At 43.5% G+C, this 22,667-nt stretch overlaps 1 protein-coding gene across 4 annotated transcripts in view; it reads right to left on the bottom strand.

Annotated features, from left to right (window-relative positions):
- ARHGAP18 (Rho GTPase activating protein 18) overlaps positions 1–22,667 on the bottom strand; it is a 107,588-nt gene that overhangs the window by 52,822 nt on the left and 32,099 nt on the right. For 2 of the 4 annotated variants that reach the window (XM_077353269.1, XM_077353278.1), the window contains exon 1: positions 21,055–21,280. The exons of 1 other annotated variant lie outside the window; for it this stretch is intronic. In XM_077353269.1, the coding sequence (XP_077209384.1) occupies positions 21,055–21,173 (119 nt within the window). In that variant the 5' untranslated portion in view covers positions 21,174–21,280. Of the gene's footprint in view, positions 1–21,054; positions 21,281–22,667 lie in introns of those variants that run through there. One more of the 4 variants, XM_077353259.1, reaches the window with a different exon arrangement.

The raw sequence follows: 22,667 nt of genomic DNA, 5'->3' as shown, positions 1-22,667 counted from the left end.
AAGACTAATAAATAGACTGCATGCAGTTACACTCCCTGGGAGAACTCCCTGGAGAAGAGCCTAATGCTGGGAGCGATTGAGGGCAAAAGAAGAAGGGGACGACAAAGAATGAGGTGGCTGGAGTCACTGAAGCAGTTGGTGCAAACTTAAATGGACTTTGAGGAATGGTAGAGGACAGGAAGGCCTGGAGGACCATTGTCCATGGGGTCGCGATGGGTCAGACACGACTTCGCACCTAACAACAACAAATGCAATTACACTAACACTCTGATGCAAGGAGAAATAACAAAGGAAATGGCTATGTTTCAGGAAGGGTGTATAATTAATAACCTGGATGTGGGGAATGCAGGAAGGAACAGAGCAACATGAACGAGCCAGCATTCAAGTTGGGCATCTGGTAGGATCCTAGGTCATCAGAGAGGTGATTTGAGATACCCAGGTGAAGGGTTTTATACCCTTTTCCTAGCCAAGTATGTGGTAAAGTCATGTAGGCTGAGGTGGGCTTTCGACAAAAGGTGTGATTGCCCTCTGATTAGTATGACAAAAAGACTTGATTGATCTAGGATGGCAAAGATTGAAGTGAATAAAGAGGGTTAAGTGGGGAAGAATGGGAAGCTCCTAGAAGGTTCTGAATCTGGTTTGAAATTCTGATATTTAGTTGATGTGAGTAATAAAACTCTTGGCAGGCTGGGATGGGGAGGAATGTCAGAAAGAGGTTCTTAGCTTTGATGGAAGATGCCTATGTGCTGTCTAGTTAGTGCAGGAAGGCAGAGTTCATGAGCAAGGTCAGTTGGTCATAACATGGCCACTACTGTTCTCTTTAGAATGGCTTGTGCTGTTGGCCTGGCTTGCCTTTGCCTAGCCCAAAGTGGGTACCAAGAGTGACTTCATTGAAGAGGCACTCAGATGCCATTCCGGTCCAGTAGTGAGGTCTGTTGCCATGAGTAACAACTGGTAACAGGCAATAGAATGACAGAATGCCAGGTGTGTCTTTCACTACTTGTGGGTAGTGACCCAGCTGTGGCCTTCCTGACCAGGAAAGAACTTGCCACTGTTGGAATGCCTGGGTAACATTCAGATTAGATTATTGCAATGTATAATATAGATGCCCATGTTCAGAAGCTACAATTGGCACAGAACATTGTGGCAAGAATGTTGGCTGGAATGGGTCATAAAGACCCTGTCACTCCAGTCTTGCTTCACCTAGACCCATTATGCACGGGGGGAATAACGCACATTCGGGGTGGAATGGCGGCGACTAAAATCACCGATAACGCACGGTGCCGGCTGCAACCGGCCACAGCTTCGGTGCATGCCGCCGAAAAAGCCGCATTAGCGAAACGCGGAAGAAAGCGCAGCTTCCGGGTGACCGGGGTGCAACCAGAAGCGGCACCGGGATAGCCGCGTGCAAAATTGGTTACTCTGAGTTTTGCCGCCGTCGCGCCCCATCCCGTGCATAACCGATGTGCTTCGCGTCTTCCCCCTCCGCGTTTTCCATGTGCCCCGAAATCGCCATTTCGGCGGCCGTGCATAATGGGCCCTACACTGGCTTCCAGGCCAAATCCCAGGTGTTCCTATTGACTTTCTAAAGCCCTATACATCTTAGGGCCAGTATAATTTAAGCAGCACCTATTCCCATATGAACTTATCTGTCCACTCCAGTCATTTTCAGAGTGCCCCTGGCATCTGAGGCTAGACAGGTGGCAACCTTAGTTGTGGCACCAAAACTTAGGAACTCCTTCCCCATGGAGATGTGTCCCTCTATGCATGTTTGCTTTATTTGTTTCAAATAACTGATGTATATTTGTATTTTAAACACTGTTTTTAAAGGCTGAAACATTTTAATGTCCCAATGTTCACAGTCTTGGAAACCCTGCGTTAGGTGGGAAGGCAGGCATAGAAATGTTTTATAAAGTTCCATCTTGAAGCCCTTGGAAAACTGCAGGGCAGATGAGGCCAACACTATTTCTGGAAGAGTGTTCCAGAAACTTAAAATGGGTTGCAATGGAATGCACCCTCATAGCAGGCCTTGTTAAAGGATTTGTCAGTTACCGTTAGCTTCTTTCAAGTAATTTCTGACTCCACTTATGTCTTTGACCAACAATCCTACCCACGCTAACTTCACTGTAGGCACCACTGACTGTACAGGCCAAAATGCTTAGGATCACACTGCATCCTTCAACACAGAGCCATGTGGCAGAACAACCTAGGCCAAAAAACACTAAATTCAGTAGCACTTTTAAGACCAACAAAATTTTATTCAAGGTAGAAGCTTTTGTGTACATGCACACTTCAACTGATATAGAAAAAAAATGATTCACTTTGCAATTTACCATCAAAGGGCATATCTCCGAAAGCCAAACAACTAAAACTCCTTTTCAACACAAGACAGGTACCTTTGAATGAAGCTAAACCCTTCCATTCTTTTGTTGATTCAGAGGGAAACAATGGGCAAAAACACCCTTTAAGGAAATTCTTCAACACAAACTGTGATCCTAAATACTCCCCCCCAACCCCCCAGCATTTGAGCATACCACTTTTGTTCATTTCCCTACTCCCTAGATGCAATGTAGGCACTACTTACTGCTGGAATAGAAAGCAGCGCACTGAGGGAAGCAAGGCAAGACAACAGCACCTGAAGGAAGTCACTTGCTCATGAGAAGACCTCTGAACTGCTTGCATCCCAAGACAGACAGAACAGAGGCTTCTAGCAGTGAGGAAAGCATCTGGCATGTGGGTGGCCAACTGGGAGGAGCTGGGGAAGGTGACAGGTGTGTGATGGAGCTGGTGCTGGTCTGAAATTACCCATGCACAGCAAGAAGGAAGCCAAGAATCCCCACCCTACCACACTCAATCAGAAGATGAAATTAGTATGGCAGAGGAGGCTGTCTTTTTGCATTTTCTCCTATTGGCCATTATAGAAATTAATTTCTAGAGGGCTGTAGCCCCACTGTTTTCTTTTATCTTCCTCACCCTTAGCATTGAGAGGTAAATGGCCCAGGAGAGAGGTACTGCACAGGGCTCCTGAATGTCCAGGCCTGTAGCACATGCTACATGTGCTACACTACAGGCAAAGCCCATTGCACCCAGGAATACAACAGCTGCTAGTATGTTCACCTGCACTGTGACCTTCCTGGGTTCTGGCCCTCCTACCCCCCCTCACTCCCCATTTTAGATCCAGTGTGGTAAAGTAGTTAGAGTAGCTGTCTCTAATATCAGGAGCTGAATTTGATTCCTGACTCCTCCATATGCAGCCAGCTGGGTTACCAACATTCAGGTGGGGGCCTGGAAACCTTCAGGAAGATGAAAGAGAGAAAGAGGGGAAAACAGACAAAGAAAGAAAGAGGGGGAGAGAAGGGAGGAGGTAAGAAAGGCAACAGTTCTCGGGGGGGCAGCTGCTTTGGAGGGGCACTAGCCCTCCTACCCCACCCCCAAACAACAGTGACTACATAGGTCAGCACTGCACTCATCTTCCCATCAAACCCTACATCTTCCAAAGGTCAGGCCAAGCAAGCCATGAAGGGATGGGATGCCTCCTCCCCAACCCCCACATCTCCCAAAAAACAGGCCAGCCAAGGAAGGTTGTGGAGGGGGGCTGCCTCCTTCCCCCCTCCCCCAAAGGACAGGCTGGACAGGTAAGGCTGTGGGGAGGGGCCCCTCATTGTCAGAGTGCTGTCTCCCTATTGGCAGCACACTTGAACTGATTGCCCTCACTGGCAGAGTGCTCTCTCCCTACAGGTGGCACACCCTTAGGGAGGGCCAATCAGCTATGCAATGAGTTGTTTGCACACAACTTCAATTTTATAATGTTTAGCGTTGATAGTGATAATGATGGTTAAACCAGCTATGCCTCACAGCAGTTAGGATAACTAACAATGCTGTTGGGCAGAGTCCAATTGCTACAGAGGCTGATACCACTATAGCCATTCATCACATGTTTCCCCAGATAATGAACGCTCATGAAAATATTCACTATTTTAACTCATGACAATGACAAATCAATGGGAACCCTGAGCTTGTTTCTCTGCAACGAGATAGTCCCATCTGGGAGTGATGGGAGACAATGACACCCGAAGTGTGTTGTAAAGGGCCGGGGGGAAGAAGTAAAAAGCTGGGGAGGGGGGAGAAGGCGTCCTTCGGGGCCCACCTCCAATCAGTCAAAGGACCACATGTAGTCCGCGGCCCGCAGGTTGGGGATCGCTAACACACAGAACAGAATCTGGGCCCAAAAGCCAACAGAAGGTTTGACTTCAGCTCCTGGGGCCTTGCTAATTGGAGTTCCAGGAAACTATGTAGTGTATAAGCCAATGGACACAAGTTTCCATTCTACCAGTTAAAATCATCCTTGCAATTCTCACTCTCCCTTTCCTCACCTGTCTAACTCACAGAAATGAGGTGGGGAGTAATCAGGCTTTTTCAGTGAAGGCAGCTCCCCTGTGGAACGCCCCTTCTGGCTTGCCTAGAGCCTACTCTACTCTCTTTTAGTCATCAAAGCATTTCTTTTTAGCCATGCTATTAACTAAATAGGACTGCTACAGGTGCATTGGAAAATACCTGGAGATATGGGGGAGGGAGACTGGGTTTGGGGAGGGGTATAATGCCATGGTGTCCACCTTCCAAAGCAGCCATTTCCTTTGGTTATTTGATCTCTGTTGCTTGGAGGTTAATTGTAATAGCTGAGATCTCCAGCCACCAACTGGAGGTTGGCAACCCTGTAACTAAAGCATTTGATCATGATGATTAATTGTTTCTTTGTTGGTCTAAAGATGCCACTGGACTCTAAATTTGTTCAATTGTTTCTACTGTTTGCTTCTAGCCTGAAGACTATTTTAGGAGGATCACTTTAGCGACCTAAATATTTTGTATTCTGGTTGAGTTTTTAAAGGCTACATTAATATTTTATGCATCTTTATGATTTTTCACTGGAGAGGCATAATGTAGATTTGCTAAATAAATAAAGATGATTGTTAATCTGAAGAGCAGAGTCAAGGATCCTCCCACTCACACAGTTTCTATATTATCCTGTTTTGCAGATGACATACAGCAAAAGATATATTTGTAGACCAGAAAGTCCCCAAATGTCTGTTTGACATCTGAAACCATATAGATGTACCAGTTTAAAGGCCCACTGTCAAAAGTAGGATCTAGAGTGCTAAGTAATTAGGGAGTGAAAAGCATGCACATAATCTGCGGGACTTTCCTTCAGCTTTTGGCTCTTAGCCCTAATGTTAAGGGTTATGTTTATCTTGTAATAAAGCAAGACAGTCCAAGTGTTTGCTATAGTCACGATAAGAGATCACATCTGTTCCCTTCCCATGGGGGGAGGCAGTTCTAATTTTAAAGCACTGTTATATGTTTTTCAATGCATATGCTTGTTTACAGCTGAGTTAGCTTACAAAATAGTCGCCTGAATATATTACTTAATTGCAGGACAACAAAAGCTGGATAATATACTCACAGTGACTCACAGAGTTTCATCGGCCACACATAGTATCTTCCCCCATGTACTGCTATTATGCAATGGAACTTGCAAAGGAATGTCACATTCCATTCAGAAGAACAGTGTTCATGCAGCCATAAAGCTTGCTGGATTAAAGCCAGATCTTCCTTCATCTCTCTCACCCGCTTATATCTGTATTTTTTTAACTGCTTGAGGAAGTGATTTTTATTGCCAGTTCTGATCTCACACTAGAACACAGTAATTTGACACGAATGAATAAGTATACAATACTCTTTCATAGATGCGTCATGAACAGAAACTCTCTCTCAATAATAATAATTATTATAATTATTTTTATAGCCCACCCTTCCCGGTTGGCTCAGGGCAGGTAATAAGAAGACAAATGCAATATTTCAAATTAAGCATGTTAATCAGATTATATTAAATTATATTCTTAAACCACCTTTAGCCATCTTCTTTAAAATCTTGTAGAGGGAGCCTGATTCTGTGGGGTGGGTCAGTGTGTTTGTGGATGGTGTATTGTTTTGTGGGTAGGGAGACCAGTGTTTCCTCAGTATTAATTTTCTGGCCTCAACCATATGCTTAAACAATACTTTAAGGGTCCAGAGTAGGCACAAAACAACAGTTTCTGCCTACCATGGATTGAATTCTGAAGTATGGCTTGTATATTGCCAGAACTATCCCCTGGAACTCAGATGCTACTCTGAACTTGGCCCAACCGTTGGCAAAGTGCAGCCCCCATGAAGCAAAGAAAGCCCAAGGCTTGTTTTTTGAGAAATCATTGGATTTGCTTCAGGCAGGTATAGCCCATCTTCTCTGAAGCTATGTTTTGCAGCATTTACTTCACCCTTCCAAATTAGTCATATAAAGTGCTTTGAGACATGGTTTAAAGCATGGCTCATCATGGATCACCTCTTCAGAGGGTCACTGTCTTTAACGTAAAATGTGGGGTAAACATGGCTGAAAATGGGAGAAGGACCAGTCAAAACCAGGGCATATTGGTTCAAGTATAAAGTCAGTTACATTCAATGTGGGAGACCACATTGTCAAAGAGACATTAGGTTCCAATCTCCTCTCTGTCATGGCAGTTTGCTGAGTGACCTTAAGCCGGTTCACTCACTGTTAGCCTAGCCTACTTCAGTGGGTTGTTCTGAGAATAAAATTAAGGAAAGAACATTGCGGGGAAGTGAGTTGTACAAATGAAGGGAAGGGCAGCATACAAATGTAATAATACATAAACAAACCACTTTGGTTTTCAATTGGGGGTGTGGTATAAATGAAATAAACACATGTTTCATGAGGACAGTATCATACACCAACATTCATGCATAAATTACTGCTTCTGGACAGTACTAGACATGGCACTTAGATGCTACTGAAAATGGGAGTTCGTCCATAGTAATTAGTTTGGTGGATGAGCACAGGGACGATATGAATTGTGAATGATATTTCCTGCAAACCAAATATGATTTGACATAATTAGAAATTAAGATTAGAAATTAAACATCACTTAGGGTGACTGTGTGTATAAATCTGTTTTTATAGCTCCTAATACATCAGCAAACTGGGACATCCTCACTGCTCCATATACAACACTCTGCAAGATGCAGTCCAAATGGCAAGTACAATTAAAAGAGATGTGGGAGAGACAAAAAGATGGAATATTCAAAGGCTAATCGACATAGTAAGCTAACACAATTATATGTATTTATGCTTATAATATTGATATTTCCTGGAATGAATAAGAAGCAAGTATTTTCAAATATCTGTGGCTTTGTCCATTTTCCCTTTAATTGGATGATTTCAGGATTTTTTCCCCATCATTAGACAAGGAGGCTGGAGTACATCATTTAGAAACACTTTTATACCGAGAGTGGCGGTATAAAAATTAAATAATAAATAAATAAATACCTGCTGCCATTAATTACACTCCTTGAAATGTATAATACTTTTTATTGAATTGTTGAGATTTCCCAGCACAATGTTAACTGGGTTGGAGGGGATATACCCCCCCCCCCCAGTTCCTGATAGGCACAATTTCAGAACTACTTGTCTCGCGTGTATTACAGAAGTAATGTGTAATTATCATTTAGTAAAATTTCCATTTGAGATGCAGATGATAAGTTACTAACAACACAATGTTTCTGGGAAGTTGAAGCATACTATATATTATTATCCCAGAGCTACCTATACCTTTGGGGCCTATGCTGCTAAAGGAATAAGTAGAATTCAATTTAGATTAAACTCGAAAATTAAGTATGAATTATTATATGAAATAAAACACTTTATCATAATGAGTCAGTCTTTCTCCCTTTGGAATGGTCCCATCCCTGAATCAAAGCTTCATATGATAACTCCATCAGAGATCCCTACTCTAAGGCCAACTTCAAGTGATACAGGATGCTGGAGCCAGGATGTTGGCCGGATTGGATCATAGGGACTGTATTTTGGCCCATGTACTGCTTCCAATCTGTCTCCAGAATGATTCAAGGGGCTGGTGTTGACTTTCTAAGCATTCTATAGCATGGGACCAACATACCTAAAGCAGTGGTCCCCAACCTATTTATCACTGCTTGACAATTTTAATGAGGCCCAGGAGAGGGGTAGTCTTTTGTCTCTTCTGGTGGTTGCTAGGCAGCTTCTTGGCCACTGCATCTTCTTCTTGGGCAGCTGGTGTAGAGGAGATACTAGCTGCCATTTTAGCTTGGGGATGGGGAGGGGGGGAAAAGGGAAGGGTTGACCCTCACAAGGAATGGCACTCAGGGGTTGATGGGGTTAGAATGAAGTGTTTAGATAAATTAAATTAGATAAATTAAAAGAAAGTCAGATGAAATGTATGCTCTGCTAGGTTGTCCTTTAGACAGAACCTTGTATAAGGGGTTTGAGGGGAGTAGAGTTTGGTGTAGTGGTTAGGAGAAAGCCAGCTGGATAACCTTGGGCTCACCACAGCATGGATAAAGCTGTTCTGACCAAGCAGCTCTCTCAGCCTCACCCACCTCACAGGGTGTTTGTTGTGGGGAGAGGAAAGGGAAGGCGACTATCAGCCACTTTGAGCTTCCTTCTGGTAGGGAAAAGCGGCATCTTCTTCTTCTAAAAACTTTTGAAGAACTGAAGCTACTGATAGGCTTACTATAGTTCTACAGGCAACTTTCCTCACAATTCAGATGGTTCCTGAGGGATAAAAATCTAAAAACACTGGATGAGGGGGACTTAGGGGATCTCTTTTTCCACCTCCCATCCAGAAAAATAAAGTCTAGGGCACGTCACAGAAAACTGAGCCATCCAACACCAACCCTGAGAGGTGGAACGCTCCCATACAAAATAGACAAGTAGAGAGTGTGTGTTATCACTACAAAAATAGCCCAATAGCACCTTTAAGACCAACAATGACTTACTCAAGGCGTGAGATTTCAAGTGCATGCACTCTTCTTCAGACTAAATGAACAAATGTTTGAACATACTGCAATATATAAAAACGCTTGAACACACTGCAATATATAAAGGAGGGTGAAGAATTTGTGGACAGAACTCATGAAGCACTCTTGAGAGAGCAAGTGCAGGAGGAGGAAAAGTTATCAAAACAAACACTGGAGCACGGAACACAGGAGGGTATTAAATGGTATTAAATTCTATCGTTAACAGCCTTGCTTGAGTCTTGCGAACTGAAGGCCGTGCTGACTCAATCCATCTAGTGTTCGGTCTTCCTCCTTTCCTAGCATTATGTACCACTATAATACAGGTAATTGTTAATTTACAGTGCCTGATTAAACTAAATGTGATTTCATATATTTTCTGAATGAAAACTAAATTTGAATAAAACCACAGAAATACAAGATGAAACAAGCAATTATCTGCTAATGGCACATATCTATATTATGAGAGCTGCTTATATAGGTGTCTTTTCTAGCTTATGTTGAATAAAATATTTTCTTCAATTTAGGTAATCAGAGGATTTTAAATTTAGATGTGTACGTATGTATACACACTCACAGCAATTTACACTACATGTTTCTCTCCAAAACAGAAAATATATATATTCAAAACCCAAACATTTCTACTACTTTAATAACCGAAACAACAAATTTTAGAAACTAGTGGTAGGACCAAGACATAAGATAGGATTTCAGCTTCCTTCACAATTTCTTCTTGCTTCTCTGAAAATAATATTTCCTAATACATGTTCATCCTTCTAGTATACCTGCCAAAATATATTTAATATATTTAAAATATTTAATTTTCTTTGAAAGCCCAGGAAGAATAACAAACTGTGCAGAAAAAAACAGCTATATGCAAATAATCTTGGTTGGATTCATTTATTCACAACCACCGAATTTGGATTAAAAGTGTTTGAATGTTTGGAGCTCACACAGAAGAGACAAATAAGGTCAGAGTTCAATAGATCACATAGCACTGGAAGCTATGATTTCAAATTCATAAACCCTGTGGGCATAGTAGCCTCTTTAATGCTATTAAAGCCTTAAAGCATTTGCTGAGTGTATAAATGGAGAAATTAGACACCTCCATAATTGAGTCTTCCTTGATGTTCCAAACACTGAAAATTTCCTCAATTTCCTGCCACTAACATGTCAAACTTTACTCAGGTTTGAAGTTTCCATGTGTGACAAGCCATTTCTGTTTTAAACTATAAGCCTTTCCCTTCGTTACCAAGAGTTCTAAAGGTAACAAGTGTACAGACTTATGCATTTCCTGTCGTGAGGTAGGTTTTGTAGTGAACAAAGAGAATACGGAGATCACCATAGTAGAAATTAAACATTAATAACATAGAAATTATTTATTTGCAAGGTATTTTCAGATAGGCAGCACAAGTTTCCAGGTAGACAAATCTGGTTGAAGTGCATTAATTTAAACTAATTATGGCTTCAAATAATTTTCTTTAATATTTCCAGACATAAACAGGCTTTTACTGACTAGCCACTAGGTTGGATCCTCTTCCAATCACAGGATCCTACCCACATCAGCCTGCCCTTTCCCAAGAGCCAGACAAAATGGCACAAAGTCTGCTCATTACCAGAGATAAGCCTAACTACTGCATACTCTGTTTCCTCTCAGAAGTAGAACTAACCCACTCTGCCATACCACCAAGCAGAGCTACTCTTCACTCTGTCTACACTTTTTCCAAGTCAAACCTGAGCTTTCACTGCACTCTCCTGCAGTCACATCTGAACTCAAATCCTGTCATGCTTCCCTTCAACATTCCATCCCCCTTCTGAAAGGTGATTGGGTGCTGGAGCCACATTCTGATAGGCTCAACTGAATGGATCTTTTCTTTCCCCCTTCAGGGGCAGGACAGCCTCCTGTCTGTCACATGATGTTCAGCTCATTTCCATCATCAGCAAAAGTGCAAGGCATCAATCAAATTAGGTGCCATGAAGATCTTCTATGATGGCAGTACTCATTTACAGAATGCAATAATTCCTACAACTTTTATGTCCAGTGGAATGCAACAGAAAAAACCAAACACTTTAACAACAGAATTCACCTCCATAAAACTTATAAATAGGTCCAAATTTCTCTGTGGTCCACAACTAACCTACATATTCTATTGCTTAAAGATTTGGTCAGCGGACTGCACTATCCAAAGTACTGCAAACAGAGGAAAAGCAAATAAGCAAACAAATATGGAACATCTTCTATGGGGCTTACAGCTTCCCAGTACTAAGGACTGGACAGATTTCTTCCCAGTATCCAACAGACATCATTGTATGTTAGAGTACAGCTGTCATCTGAGTGTGTCCTTGACCCTCTGAAACACAAGATGAAATGGCAAGCAAGGAAGAGAACCTCTACATACTTATTTATGTGCTCTGATCTGATGACAAAGCTGCTTGTTAGAGCTTCCTCTACTCCTTCCGGCCCAAGTGAAAATCAAATGAAGCTGAACCAGTCCAACTAAATCTGGAGTTGGCAGTGCAGAGAGGAGCTTATATCCAGTGGCAAGCCATGAGGGAATCTTGTGTGAAAATCCAGTTTATAAATTAACAGGAAAGCTTCACAGCCTGCTTGTTAACGAAGATACCATCTTAGACAAGTCAATGGCCTACATTTTATGCAGAATGCAGAGCATGGAAGCAGAAATTAGTGTCTCCTTAATAGTTTCTGCTGTTAATTTGAAGCCCCAGAGCAACTATCAGCCTTCCAGGAACAACTCATTTCAGTAGTGGCTGAGCAGTTAGGGTAGACCCATGTGGAAGCAATTCTCAAGCAATCTGGGGTGGGGGGGGGAAGGGCGGGAACACAGAAGAAGTTTCTGAATGCAGTCCTAGTCCAAATGACAGCTGCCAACCAAGCTAGGGAAAAGGTCACTGCAAGCTGAATTACCCAAAATTGATGCAGAAGCAGTTTTAAAACTATAAGAATGGCCCAGGGAGCATTGTTAGCTTGGATGCCAGTTCTGAAATTGGCCTCATCTATAATGAGCATCAATAATGAGCATCATCTATAATTGAGCCTCTTGTGGCGCAGAGTGGTAAGGCAGCCGTCTGAAAGCTTTGCCCATGAGGCTGGGAGTTCAATCCCAGCAGCCGGCTCAAGGTCGACTCAGCCTTCCATCCTTCCGAGGTCGGTAAAATGAGTACCCAGCTTGCGGGCGGGGGGGGGGGGTAAACGGTAATGACTGGGGAAGGCACTGGCAAACCACCCCATATTGAGTCTGCCATAAAAACGCTAGAGAGCGTCACCCCAAGGGTCAGACATGACTCGGTGCTTGCACAGGGGATACCTTTACCTTTTTTTATAATGAGCATCCAACTCTGGACAGAAAGGCAATGGAAGAAGCTGGAGATAAATTTGTCACTACTGATAACAAGCCACTATGGGAAGAAGGTGCAAGTATGCAAATGTATTTTCATAAAATAATGAAGAATAGTATAACAAACCTATCAAATACCATTGAAAAGTACCAAAATTTCTGTACTGAGTATTGCTACAAGAGGTCAGCACTTATATTCTTTAAGGGGGAAAAACTAAGAGTTTTTCTTCTTAGTTTGGTTTTGCTTCTCTGTCCGAATACCCTGCCTCTTGGAAGCTGCTTTCCATCCAACCCTGCCACCCAACAATCTGGAGGGGAGATACAAATGTGTGACCTTCGTACACAGACCAATATTGCAAAGGGACCCCATGCATATACAATTTAAATCTTGAAGTAATATTTGGGGGAAAGCAGAGTGAAAGCGATAACTAAGAGCTGAACTGAATTTTATATTTATTGAATACAAGGCCAGACCAAAAGGTAAGGAAAGATAAAGGAAACATTTCAAAAAGCATACAATAAAGTTGATTCAGGGAATGCAGTAGATTGGCAATACAACAGAAAGCAATGAAACAATTCCTGTGAAAGTACCCTCATTTAAATTACATAAGTCTACCTACAACTAATTCAAGTGAAGCTCAACAAGACACACCTGGAGGAAGCGAGGAAGCAAGCAAGGGGGATGCTGCAGATTTAATGGGTTAGGTTTATGAGGGGAGTATAGGCAAGTAGGCAAACAAGGACAGGTTAGGTTTATAAGAGGGTAGAGGCAAGAAGGCAAACAATGGAGATTTGAGGCTTAGCTGAGTAAGGTGAGGAGGAGGTAAGAGGAGCAGCACAAGAGAGCACCTGAACTCTCAACACAAGGAGGAGTTGGGAAGGAGATAATCTGTATCAACAGTTGAGGAGAGCCAGATATGACAATGTAGTCTCCTTTGTGATTCAGTTGCAGGTGAGTGGGATGAAGGCCATATAAGGCATGGCAACTGCCCCTTCTCCAGCGACCTCACTGCCTTCATGGACCTGGGACAGGAAACCCTTGAGGAGTGTCTTTATTCTCAACCCATAGGCCCTACAGTGAGGGGGACAGGAAGCGGCATGCCTCTCTCAAGCATTATGAAGCCTTGGCAAAGATGAGCCTGAGCCATAAGTATGTGATGGATCATAGCTCAGAGCCAGGATGGCCTCTCCTGCAAACAAGAGGACACCTGACTCTTCCGTATGCCACCAACATTCTGTGCTGTGTTTAGGTTTGGAATGGAGTTTTGGCCTATGAGTGCCAGAAATGCCTTTTGTTCACAGTAAACAAATGAAATAAATAAACTTAGCCCTTCTTTACTATTCAACAGGTGTAAGCTCTCCTTATTCCAGGTTTGCATGCAAAGTCTAGCAACAAAAGGAGAAGAGGGAAGTAGGTTGCTAGAGAAGGGGGGATTACTGGAGTGGACTTTCAAACAAGCAGAAGGAATGAGCAAGAGGGACAGAGATATGGGGTCTAAGAAAAAGAATGGCAAGGAAAAATAGGCTGTGAGAGAGGAACAGAAAAATGCCCCTATATAACTTGATTTGAAACATAAATGTAGTCAAAAGACATAGTGACAGAGGCACACTCCCATGGTAGGACTCTGCCTAGCTGGAATCATATTTTAAGTTATGACAATAGAGGATAGTAATGGGGCAGAATACAGTTATTTGATTAGGCACTTGATGAATGTATCAGGCATTCAAAAGGATCCTGCTGAGGAGAAAGCAATGTGAGGTCAATAATACAAAGGAACTTTCCACTATTCCTTCTCCTGCAATATTTTTGAAGGCACAAACAAAGACACAGCTTTTTAAATTTCCAGATATAATTGTAATAATTGCTTAATGTTATAACAATAATAATAGAAAATAAAAGCAATAAGCATCTGAAAATATTTCTGTGCCATCACTTCCTGTGGGAGTGGTCTGGTGATATCACAGCCAGTGGGAGTATCTGAGTGATGTCACTTTTGGTGACAAGTGACTTCCAGGGATGTGGCAGGAAGGAGTAGCCTATTGACATCATTTCTGGGGTTTCTCGAAGACTGAAGAATGTTTCAGAGGTTCCCAATGGTAAAAAGGCTGAAAAAGGCTGATCTAGGGTCTCAGACAGGGATTTTCCCAGCCATGTTCCCAACAAATCTTTGAACTGGAGATGTCAGGAATTGAACCAAGGACATTATGAATAGAAAATACATATTGTACCACTGAGCTACAGCCCCTGTGTTACAGCGCAGGAGAGTAAACTTATTTGACAACACCACAACAGTGCTTCATATTTCTGAAATTCTAATCTGTCTAAATTGTACTCTAGTTGGCAATCCCCACTGTTATAACAAACCTTTATTTCACATTAAGTAGGTTTTATGAATGTAATTAAAACTGTTTAACCATAAGTAATACTATCACATTGAAACCTAATAAACCATAAGCATAGCAAGATGCCTGGTTAAGCTACACCCCTTCACCCAACAATTCTATACAACATATTTCAACCAATCATCCCAAATGAAATGTTAAAACTTTAGAATTAAGAATAATTTTTAAATAACTTTAAAATTAATAATAATTTGTTTCCTCCATGTACATTGAAAGATAATCTGGTTGCATTTTGAAATAACTTCAGTTCATAAGAATGAAAGGATATAAACAAACAAAAGCTGGGATGTTTATTTTGGAAGTATGCCCAATTGCATGCATCTGGAGTGAGGACGGAAGGCTAAAAGATGGCTGTTCAACAGCTAGCCCATCTGCTCACTTCCTTCCCATCATACAGAAGTGCTACACCACTATTGGCAGGAGAACAAGCTCATGAGGATAGAATACTCCGTTCTAAACCTTAATTTAGCAACACAAATGCTGTCTTTATCAAGATTAATTTTGGCTACTTCCTTGACACAGAAAGCCAAGTGCAAGAGCCACATTGCGGAAATGGTTTTCTTAAGATCTTGCTTGTGACATGAATCTTATCTCTTTCTGCATAATTTCAAATATAATGCCACAATCCAATTATGAAGCAAAGGTTCCAACATAATTCCCTACATGTTTTAATGCTATGAGCCACATCAACAGAGGCTCCACAGTATGCTAACATCTTTATGATTGACTTGGAGCAAGGCTTCTTAAACTTAACAGCGATATCAGCTTCTTATATATAGTAAGTCACTCATTTCTTACATACCCAGAAATTAAACATTTTTGATCTTAAATGAGCCACTGTACTCAAACTTAGTTCTCACTTCTTGTTAATTTCTATATTATCGGTATGCCTATTTGCTGCTGTTTACATGTCTTTCCAAATATGTTGTTCCAATCTTAGCTGTATTTATTGCTCAAATACTTATGCATCTTGACCCTAATTAGCCCTTCCTGGCAACTACCCCCCCACACACACACACAGACACTTATATGTAAAATTAAAGGAAATCTTTTTCAATGTAACTATATGAGCATGCATCTACACATGCTAGTATCTCAGTTACTGTTTATACCTAGAATTGAACTTTGTTGATCTTGGAAGTGCCACTGGACTAAAATTTCATTCCCATACATCTCTTTGTTAATTCTGTATTCAAATGCTAATTTACAGCCATTCACAGATTTAACAACTGCCTTAATCCAATCTCAGCTATAATTGTCCAATTACTTATGCATCTTGAGACTAACTAATCCTTCCAGGCAACTAACCCTCACCCCCCCACACACACCTATATTTAATAGTTGAGGAAATTCTGTTTCATGGTATCACTGTATTTGATGAAGTGTGCTTGCACATGAAAGCTTATACCTCGAATAAAGCTTTGTTGGTCTTAAAGGTGCCAATGGACCCAAATTTTGTTCTGCTGCTTCAGACCAACCCAGGTATCCACCTGAATCCATGTGTTTGCCTCCAACAATTACAATGGGATATCACAGCAAACTGGAGTCTGGTTCAAGGCATTCTAAATCAGAATCTTTTCAGTAAAACCCAGTAACATAAACAGAGGTAGTCTCAGCTGACTGGCAGCAAAACCAGATACCCTAGGCCAATGTGGGTGGGGACATAATCTTCTAGAACAGGGGTCCCCAACCTGAGGCCCATAGGCCACATGTGGCCCCTGACCTCTTTCTGTGCAGCCCTCCAACCTGCTTCTCTGCTGCTATCACCCTCAGGGCATTTCCCCTCAGGCCCACACTGTTCTTCCTGCCTCATGAGGCACCATCTAATGCTGTTTATCCTGTCCCCTTAATTTTTCAGATGGAACTAATTGATTTGCAGGCCAGTGATCATTTCAGAGACCTTTACAAAATAAACAGTCTGTTAGATTGGCCTCCCTGATATATTTATCAACCTCAAGAAATATGCTGCAGGCATGTTCACAGACTTTGGCACCACATACATCTATGAACAAGCCTTTTCCAAGATGAAAATTGTGAAATTGAAGTGTAGATCAAGACTTAAAGGTAAAGGTAAAGGTATCCCCTGTGCAAGCACCGAGTCATGTCTGACCGTTGGGGTGACGCCCTCTAGCGTTTTCATGGCAGACTCAATACGGGGTGGTTTGCCAGTGCCTTCCCCAGTCATTACCATTTACCCCCCAGCAAGCTGGGTACTCTTTTTACCGACCTCGGAAGGATGGAAGTCTGAGTCAACCTTGAGCCGGCTGCTGGGATCGAACTCCCAGCCTCATGGTCAGAGATTCAGACAGCATGTCACTGCCTTACCACTCTGCGCCACAAGAGGCTCAGATCAAGGCTTACAGATGAATATTTACATGTCATTTTAAGAGTCTCTGTCACAAACCTTGACTTGGACAAAAATGCCTTGGCTAACAGAAAACAGCCACAAAATCACACTAACTAGGAAAGCATGTGCAGCTAAATAAAAGGATTCCAGTTAAATATTGTTCCAAAATGGATTGCATTTAAGTTAACATTTAATGCAGTAAACTTAACATTTCTTTATTTACCTTTGAATGTTTAATTGGATCTAAATAAATAGGTTAATAATTTTGTTACATTTTGGTTTAAGAAGTGGCCCTCTTTAGGCGGCCCATGTGTTTCAAAAGGTTGGGGATCCCTGTTCTACAGCAATTTTTCCTAAAGGGGGGGGGATGAAAACCAGGCTCCTGCCACCCCTTGCACTCACCTTCCCTGGGCTACCAAATGGGGTATACATGTAGAGTGCTTAACATCAGAGTGTCCCGTTTGTGTGTGTTATGTCAAATACATGCACCTCTGGACAATTTTTTTTTAGGTTCGCTGTCTAGTGTATTCAAGTTTCGCAACTTGGGTTGTGCTTCAGAAACAAGAACTGGAGAAATCAGTAAGAAACAGGCAGGAACAAAGAACATTTTCATCTTTATTGGGGGAAATTTTCAACAACAAATAAAGACGGCAAGAAATGAAATTAATGACAGGCCACCTTGGTAGGCTTCAACTTCTGGTAGTTTCTTCTGACCTTTCACAAGGCAAGGGCTGTCCCCTGCTTGGCCTCAATGGGGTGACAGTGAATCTGGAGCCCTGTCCTTTATTTTTGCTCAAAGACTCAAAATCACTAAGAAAGCTATGCACAAGGACATGTTTCACAAAGAAGGTGTAAAAAGCAAGACAGCAAGCTGCAATTACACCTCTAACAGGTGACCTTTGGCTTGCTGTGAAGCCTTGAGTGCTTACATTACACATTCTGATTTGATTAAACCATAGTTTTAAATAGATAATTTATCATGCTATCTGAATGAAACCACTGAGACTTTCAAGTAAGCATGTTTAGGACTGTTCTACAGGGCCATTTGAAAGTATTCAAATATGCTCTTGCACTCAGATGTACATTTAAACTATAGAATGCAGGAATTTCAACACACGTTTCAAACAGCAATACTTGTATAACAAAGGCATTTTTCCTAATACACATTCCAAAGACACACTAACTAGAAATGTACCTGTTTTAAAAGGGAGAGGAACTCAAACAAGATCTTTGGACAATATATCAGAAGCAAAATATATATATATATATAGTTAAGACCAAAGTCTATGAATAACAAGGATGATCTATTGGTCCCTAGTGAATATAAACAGAAACTGAAGAATGTTTGGTTGCCAGTTAAACACTTAAGTAACAGTACTAATGAACATCTTGGAATTTTGCCTTTCTTTGACTATAGTATCAGGGATATCATAATCTTAGGCAAAATGCTGAACACAAGACTTGTAAAGCTTTACTCTTGGTGGATGGGTTTTAAATCATTATCAGGATCTAAAAGTCCAGGGCAAAACAGGAAAGAGAAATGACACTGCTGACTAGATTGATGGGATTGCATGTGAGTCACATTGATTAAAACTCCCTAAAATAACAGAAACAACACATGCAGCTTTCAAAGAAGAATGCCCACTGAGCTCTCAAATACCATTTTAGATGTTACTAGGCAACATCAACAGTATTTCTAGACTTTCCAAACCTTGGCTTCTTTTAAGCAAAGCCATGAAGAAGGGGCATAGGGTGGAGGAGAATCCATTGGGGTCAGACCTAACAGCAGTCACCAAAGTCCCACATCACTCGCCTCAGCAGCCAATACCCAACTGAACCCAACCAAGCACCAGCAGCCAGCACACATTATGCATATCAGTAAGAACTATAAATGCAAGTTCCTTAAGCATTTTTACTCTCACTAACCCTTCCTAGCTGGGGGGTAAACAGTAATGACTGGGGAAGGCACTGGCAAACCACCCCGTATTGAGTCTGCCATGAAAACGCTAGAGGGCATCACCCCAAGGGTCAGACATGACTCGGTGCTTGCACAGGGGATACCTTTACCTTTACCTTTAACCCTTCCTAGCAACTAACTCTGCCCCCACCTATGTGTAATGGGTGAGGAAAACTCTTTCAATGTATTTGAAGAAGTGTGTATGCCAGGGATTCCCAGCCAGGGATCCACAGAAGCTCCAGAGGGGGTCTGTGGCATTTTTCTTTATGTCGTAATGCAGCGGTCCACAAGCTTTCGCCTGCTGCGGACTGCTGCGGCATAGTGGGGGGAGAGGGCGGCCCGGGGGCCCGCCCACATGCGGCAGCCCCAGTGCAAACGCCCATGCGCGGACTGCCGTGCACGCACGTTTGCGCCCGGCTAAAGCAGCCGATTAGCTTGCGGCTCGGCAAGCTTCTCTTCCCTCCCCTCCCGAAATAAGAAGCTTGCCGGGCCGCGAGCTAATCGGCCACTTTCGCGGCCGATTTGCTCGTGGCCTGGCGAGCTTCTCGCTTCGGGGGGGGGGAGGGAAGAAGGAGCCGCGGCCCGGCGCCAAGGCCTTCATGGCCCGGCACCGGGCCGCGGCCCACTGTCGTAATGGACTCAGCCCCAAGCTAGGGAGCTGACAGCTCCCATTGTCCCCCCTCCCATCTGAGCATGAGTGAGGTTTCTTATGGATGATGTGCAGGGGGGGGGGCAGAGCCTGCATGCCTACTCCCACATAATAATAATAATAATAATAATAATAATAATAATAATAATAATAATAATAATAATAATAATAATAATAATAATAATGCATTTTTATTTCCAACCCACCCTTCCCCCAGGGCAGGTGACAGCAGTAAACTGCTTCATCTCTTTTTTCCCCTCAGTCCTCCTCATGACTGCCTGTTAATGCAGATGGTGATGTCTCTTCCAATGACATGTAACTTATCAGGGCATGATAGAGAGGCATGGCCAGCTGGCATCACTTCCAGGACTCTTCAAGGCCTGAAAAATTATTTCAGGGGCTCCTCCATGGTCACAAGGTTGAAAAATGTGGGTATATGCACATGAAAACTTATACTCAGAATTAAACTTCATTGGCCTTAAAGGTGCCACTGGACCAAAACTTTGTCCTGTTGTTTCAGACCAACTTGGCTACCCACCTGGAACTATAAATGCAGTGGGTGGATGTGTGCCTACTCTCCAGAAGGCAATTGTTGCATCCCATTTGCCAATTCCAAGCCCCAGCAAAGGCGCTTGCAGAGGCCCAGGGTTACACTCTTAACAATGCCGCTTAATTCTCATCCTTAAAGCAATCTTTAAAGCACTGCCCTGAGCTGGCTTGTTGGGAGGGCACAGCAGTATAGACATCTAAGAAACAAAAAATAAAAATTGTTCGGCTCCCAGTAGCATGCAATCAGTATTTTCGTATGCACGTGTGCACACCTCTCAGAGGCAGTAAAAGTGAGGTGCTGAGGCCATTATCAAAAATAACTCTTGGGGAGGGAAAAACCAAAGTTCACATACCAGGAAATATTACTGGTACTCCTGTAATCTATGGAAGAGAGACTCTTTACTTAGGTTAACAAGAAGGGGTAAAAGTCTGACAAACGTCAGTCATTCTTCCTTCACAAGAAAAAGTTCTTTAAGGACATGCCCTGTGCTGGGAGGCAGAAAGAAAACCATCTCTTGCCTAACGAAGGCGCAGTCGCTCGCTCTTGCCTGAGCACTGGGCTTGTCGCGCGTGTGTCTGCCGCACACTATTAAACGCCGACGTCCGGGCGCTTTGCATTTCCCACCATCTGCACCTGCCGAGAGCCACCCCGCAGCCACCGTGCCTCCTTGCTGATGGCATTTCCTGCCATTGAAACTGGGATCATCTGACTCCGCCGCTCTCACGGCGGCCAGCCTTTCGTCGCCACCTCCAGCCGCCGGGCCTGCGTCAACAAGCAGCGCAGAGCCGACGCGCCCCTCTCCTCCGGCAGCCGGCTGCAGCGCCACCGGTCCCGGTCCCGGTCCCACTTGGCAGGCAGGCAGGCAGGCGGTGGCGGTGGTGGACGGCAGAAGCGCAGCGCTTGCCACGGAGCCCTTACCTCACGGGGGACGTTCCGGCGCCCTCTTTGGCATGGCTGGCTGCTGGCCCCTCGGCGGCGCCGGGGCTGGGGTGGTAGGCCGTCAGGACAACTCCCTGGGACCCGGACCACCGGCTCATGATGCGCGGGCGGGCATACTTGGGGCTGCAGCTGGGAAGGGAGCGGAGGCCGGTGCCTCGCCTGGCAACTTGGCTGGGCGGGCTCCAGCGACTCCTCCCCTTCGAGGTCGGCGGCTGAGGCAGGGAGCGAGCGAGAGAGAGGGAGGGAGGGAGGAGTTCGGCGCAGTCCTGCTTCCTGCCCGCTAGCCTCAGCATGACTCATGGCAGCCTTGTTCCCTGGGACCCTCCTGGCGCTCCGGGGGGGGGGGGGGGGCGCGCTGCAGGAGGCGGCGGCAAAGACACTCCTCGCTCCCACTTCGCCAGGGCCGGGCTGCGAGGAAGATGCTTCGCTGGCATCTCCCGTGTCTCCCCCGCCCCGCCAGCACAGCTAATCGCGTTTGTTGTGCAACACAACTGCGACGACACCGTTTCTTCAGCCCTCTTCGACTGGACTTCCTCAAAGCAAAAGAGACGACCAGTGAAACAGGGAGAAAAAAGCTGCAGAGATTAAGTAGAGAAGGGGAGGGGGGGGGGAATATCTGGGTACAAATATACTCTGTACTTACACACACTTGTGCAGCTACTTTTTTTGGGGGGGAGGGGTAGATTCAGGTGGGTAGCAGCTCATTTGGTCTGAAGCAGCAGAACACAGTTTGAGTCCTCCAGTGGCACCTTTAAGATCAACAACGTTTTATTCAAGGTGGAAGCTTCCCTGTGCATGCTTAATGAGCTGGAGGACACTTGCATGGGATTGCTGCTCTAAGGTAAATGCATCACGCATCTCACACCCAGAGTACCTTCCATCAATGGGTATGTTAGAGGTGATCCTGGTAGGGGTTTTTTTTTTTTTTTACCACTTTTGTGTTCTCCGCTACTCGAGTGCACTTAATTTCCATAACATCAGTTTTGTATGGTTTCTTGGAGAACATGGGAAGAATGTTTTGTGACAGATTCAGTCGAGCAGATAAAAAGTAGTACAACTATCCATGCTGATCTTCAGACCACACTGTTCTTTATGCCAGGCTAGTATAGTGGATCAAGTGTGGGACTGACGGACAATGACAGAGGCAAATCCCTGCTCGGCCAGTCATTCTCAGCCCAATAGTGCAATCTGAAAACTAGCCCTAGCTATTGGAGAGGCAATGGGTAAATGCAGCAATTACATATTTGTATTTTTTGGTCAAAGAGCCATATAGTGTTACTAGAAAGCTTATCATCAGGTTAAACAAGTTTGGTCCTCTGATTCTGACTGCTAGCCATATCCATTAAAATCAGTAGGAACTTGGTAATTGACTTTTAGTAGGATGCAGCTTGCATTTCCCTTTTTTTTTTTTTTTGATCAACATGGGAACCATTTTTTGCTAATAGCCTGATAGCTTGGAGAGTTAGGCACACTAATAACCAACCAACAGGTTTCAGCACAGCTAAGTCGGCATAGATCAGCAGAAGCCTATATATGGCAGGAAAACAGCAGGATAAAACCAACGTCAGATTTTTAAAAGAAAGGCTTTATTT

The sequence above is a fragment of the Paroedura picta genome, chromosome 1 (assembly GCF_049243985.1).
Source record: "Paroedura picta isolate Pp20150507F chromosome 1, Ppicta_v3.0, whole genome shotgun sequence".
NCBI lineage: Eukaryota > Metazoa > Chordata > Lepidosauria > Squamata > Gekkonidae > Paroedura > Paroedura picta.
Note: the sequence above shows the minus strand (reverse complement) of the source record. Positions and strands in the feature narration are given on the sequence as shown.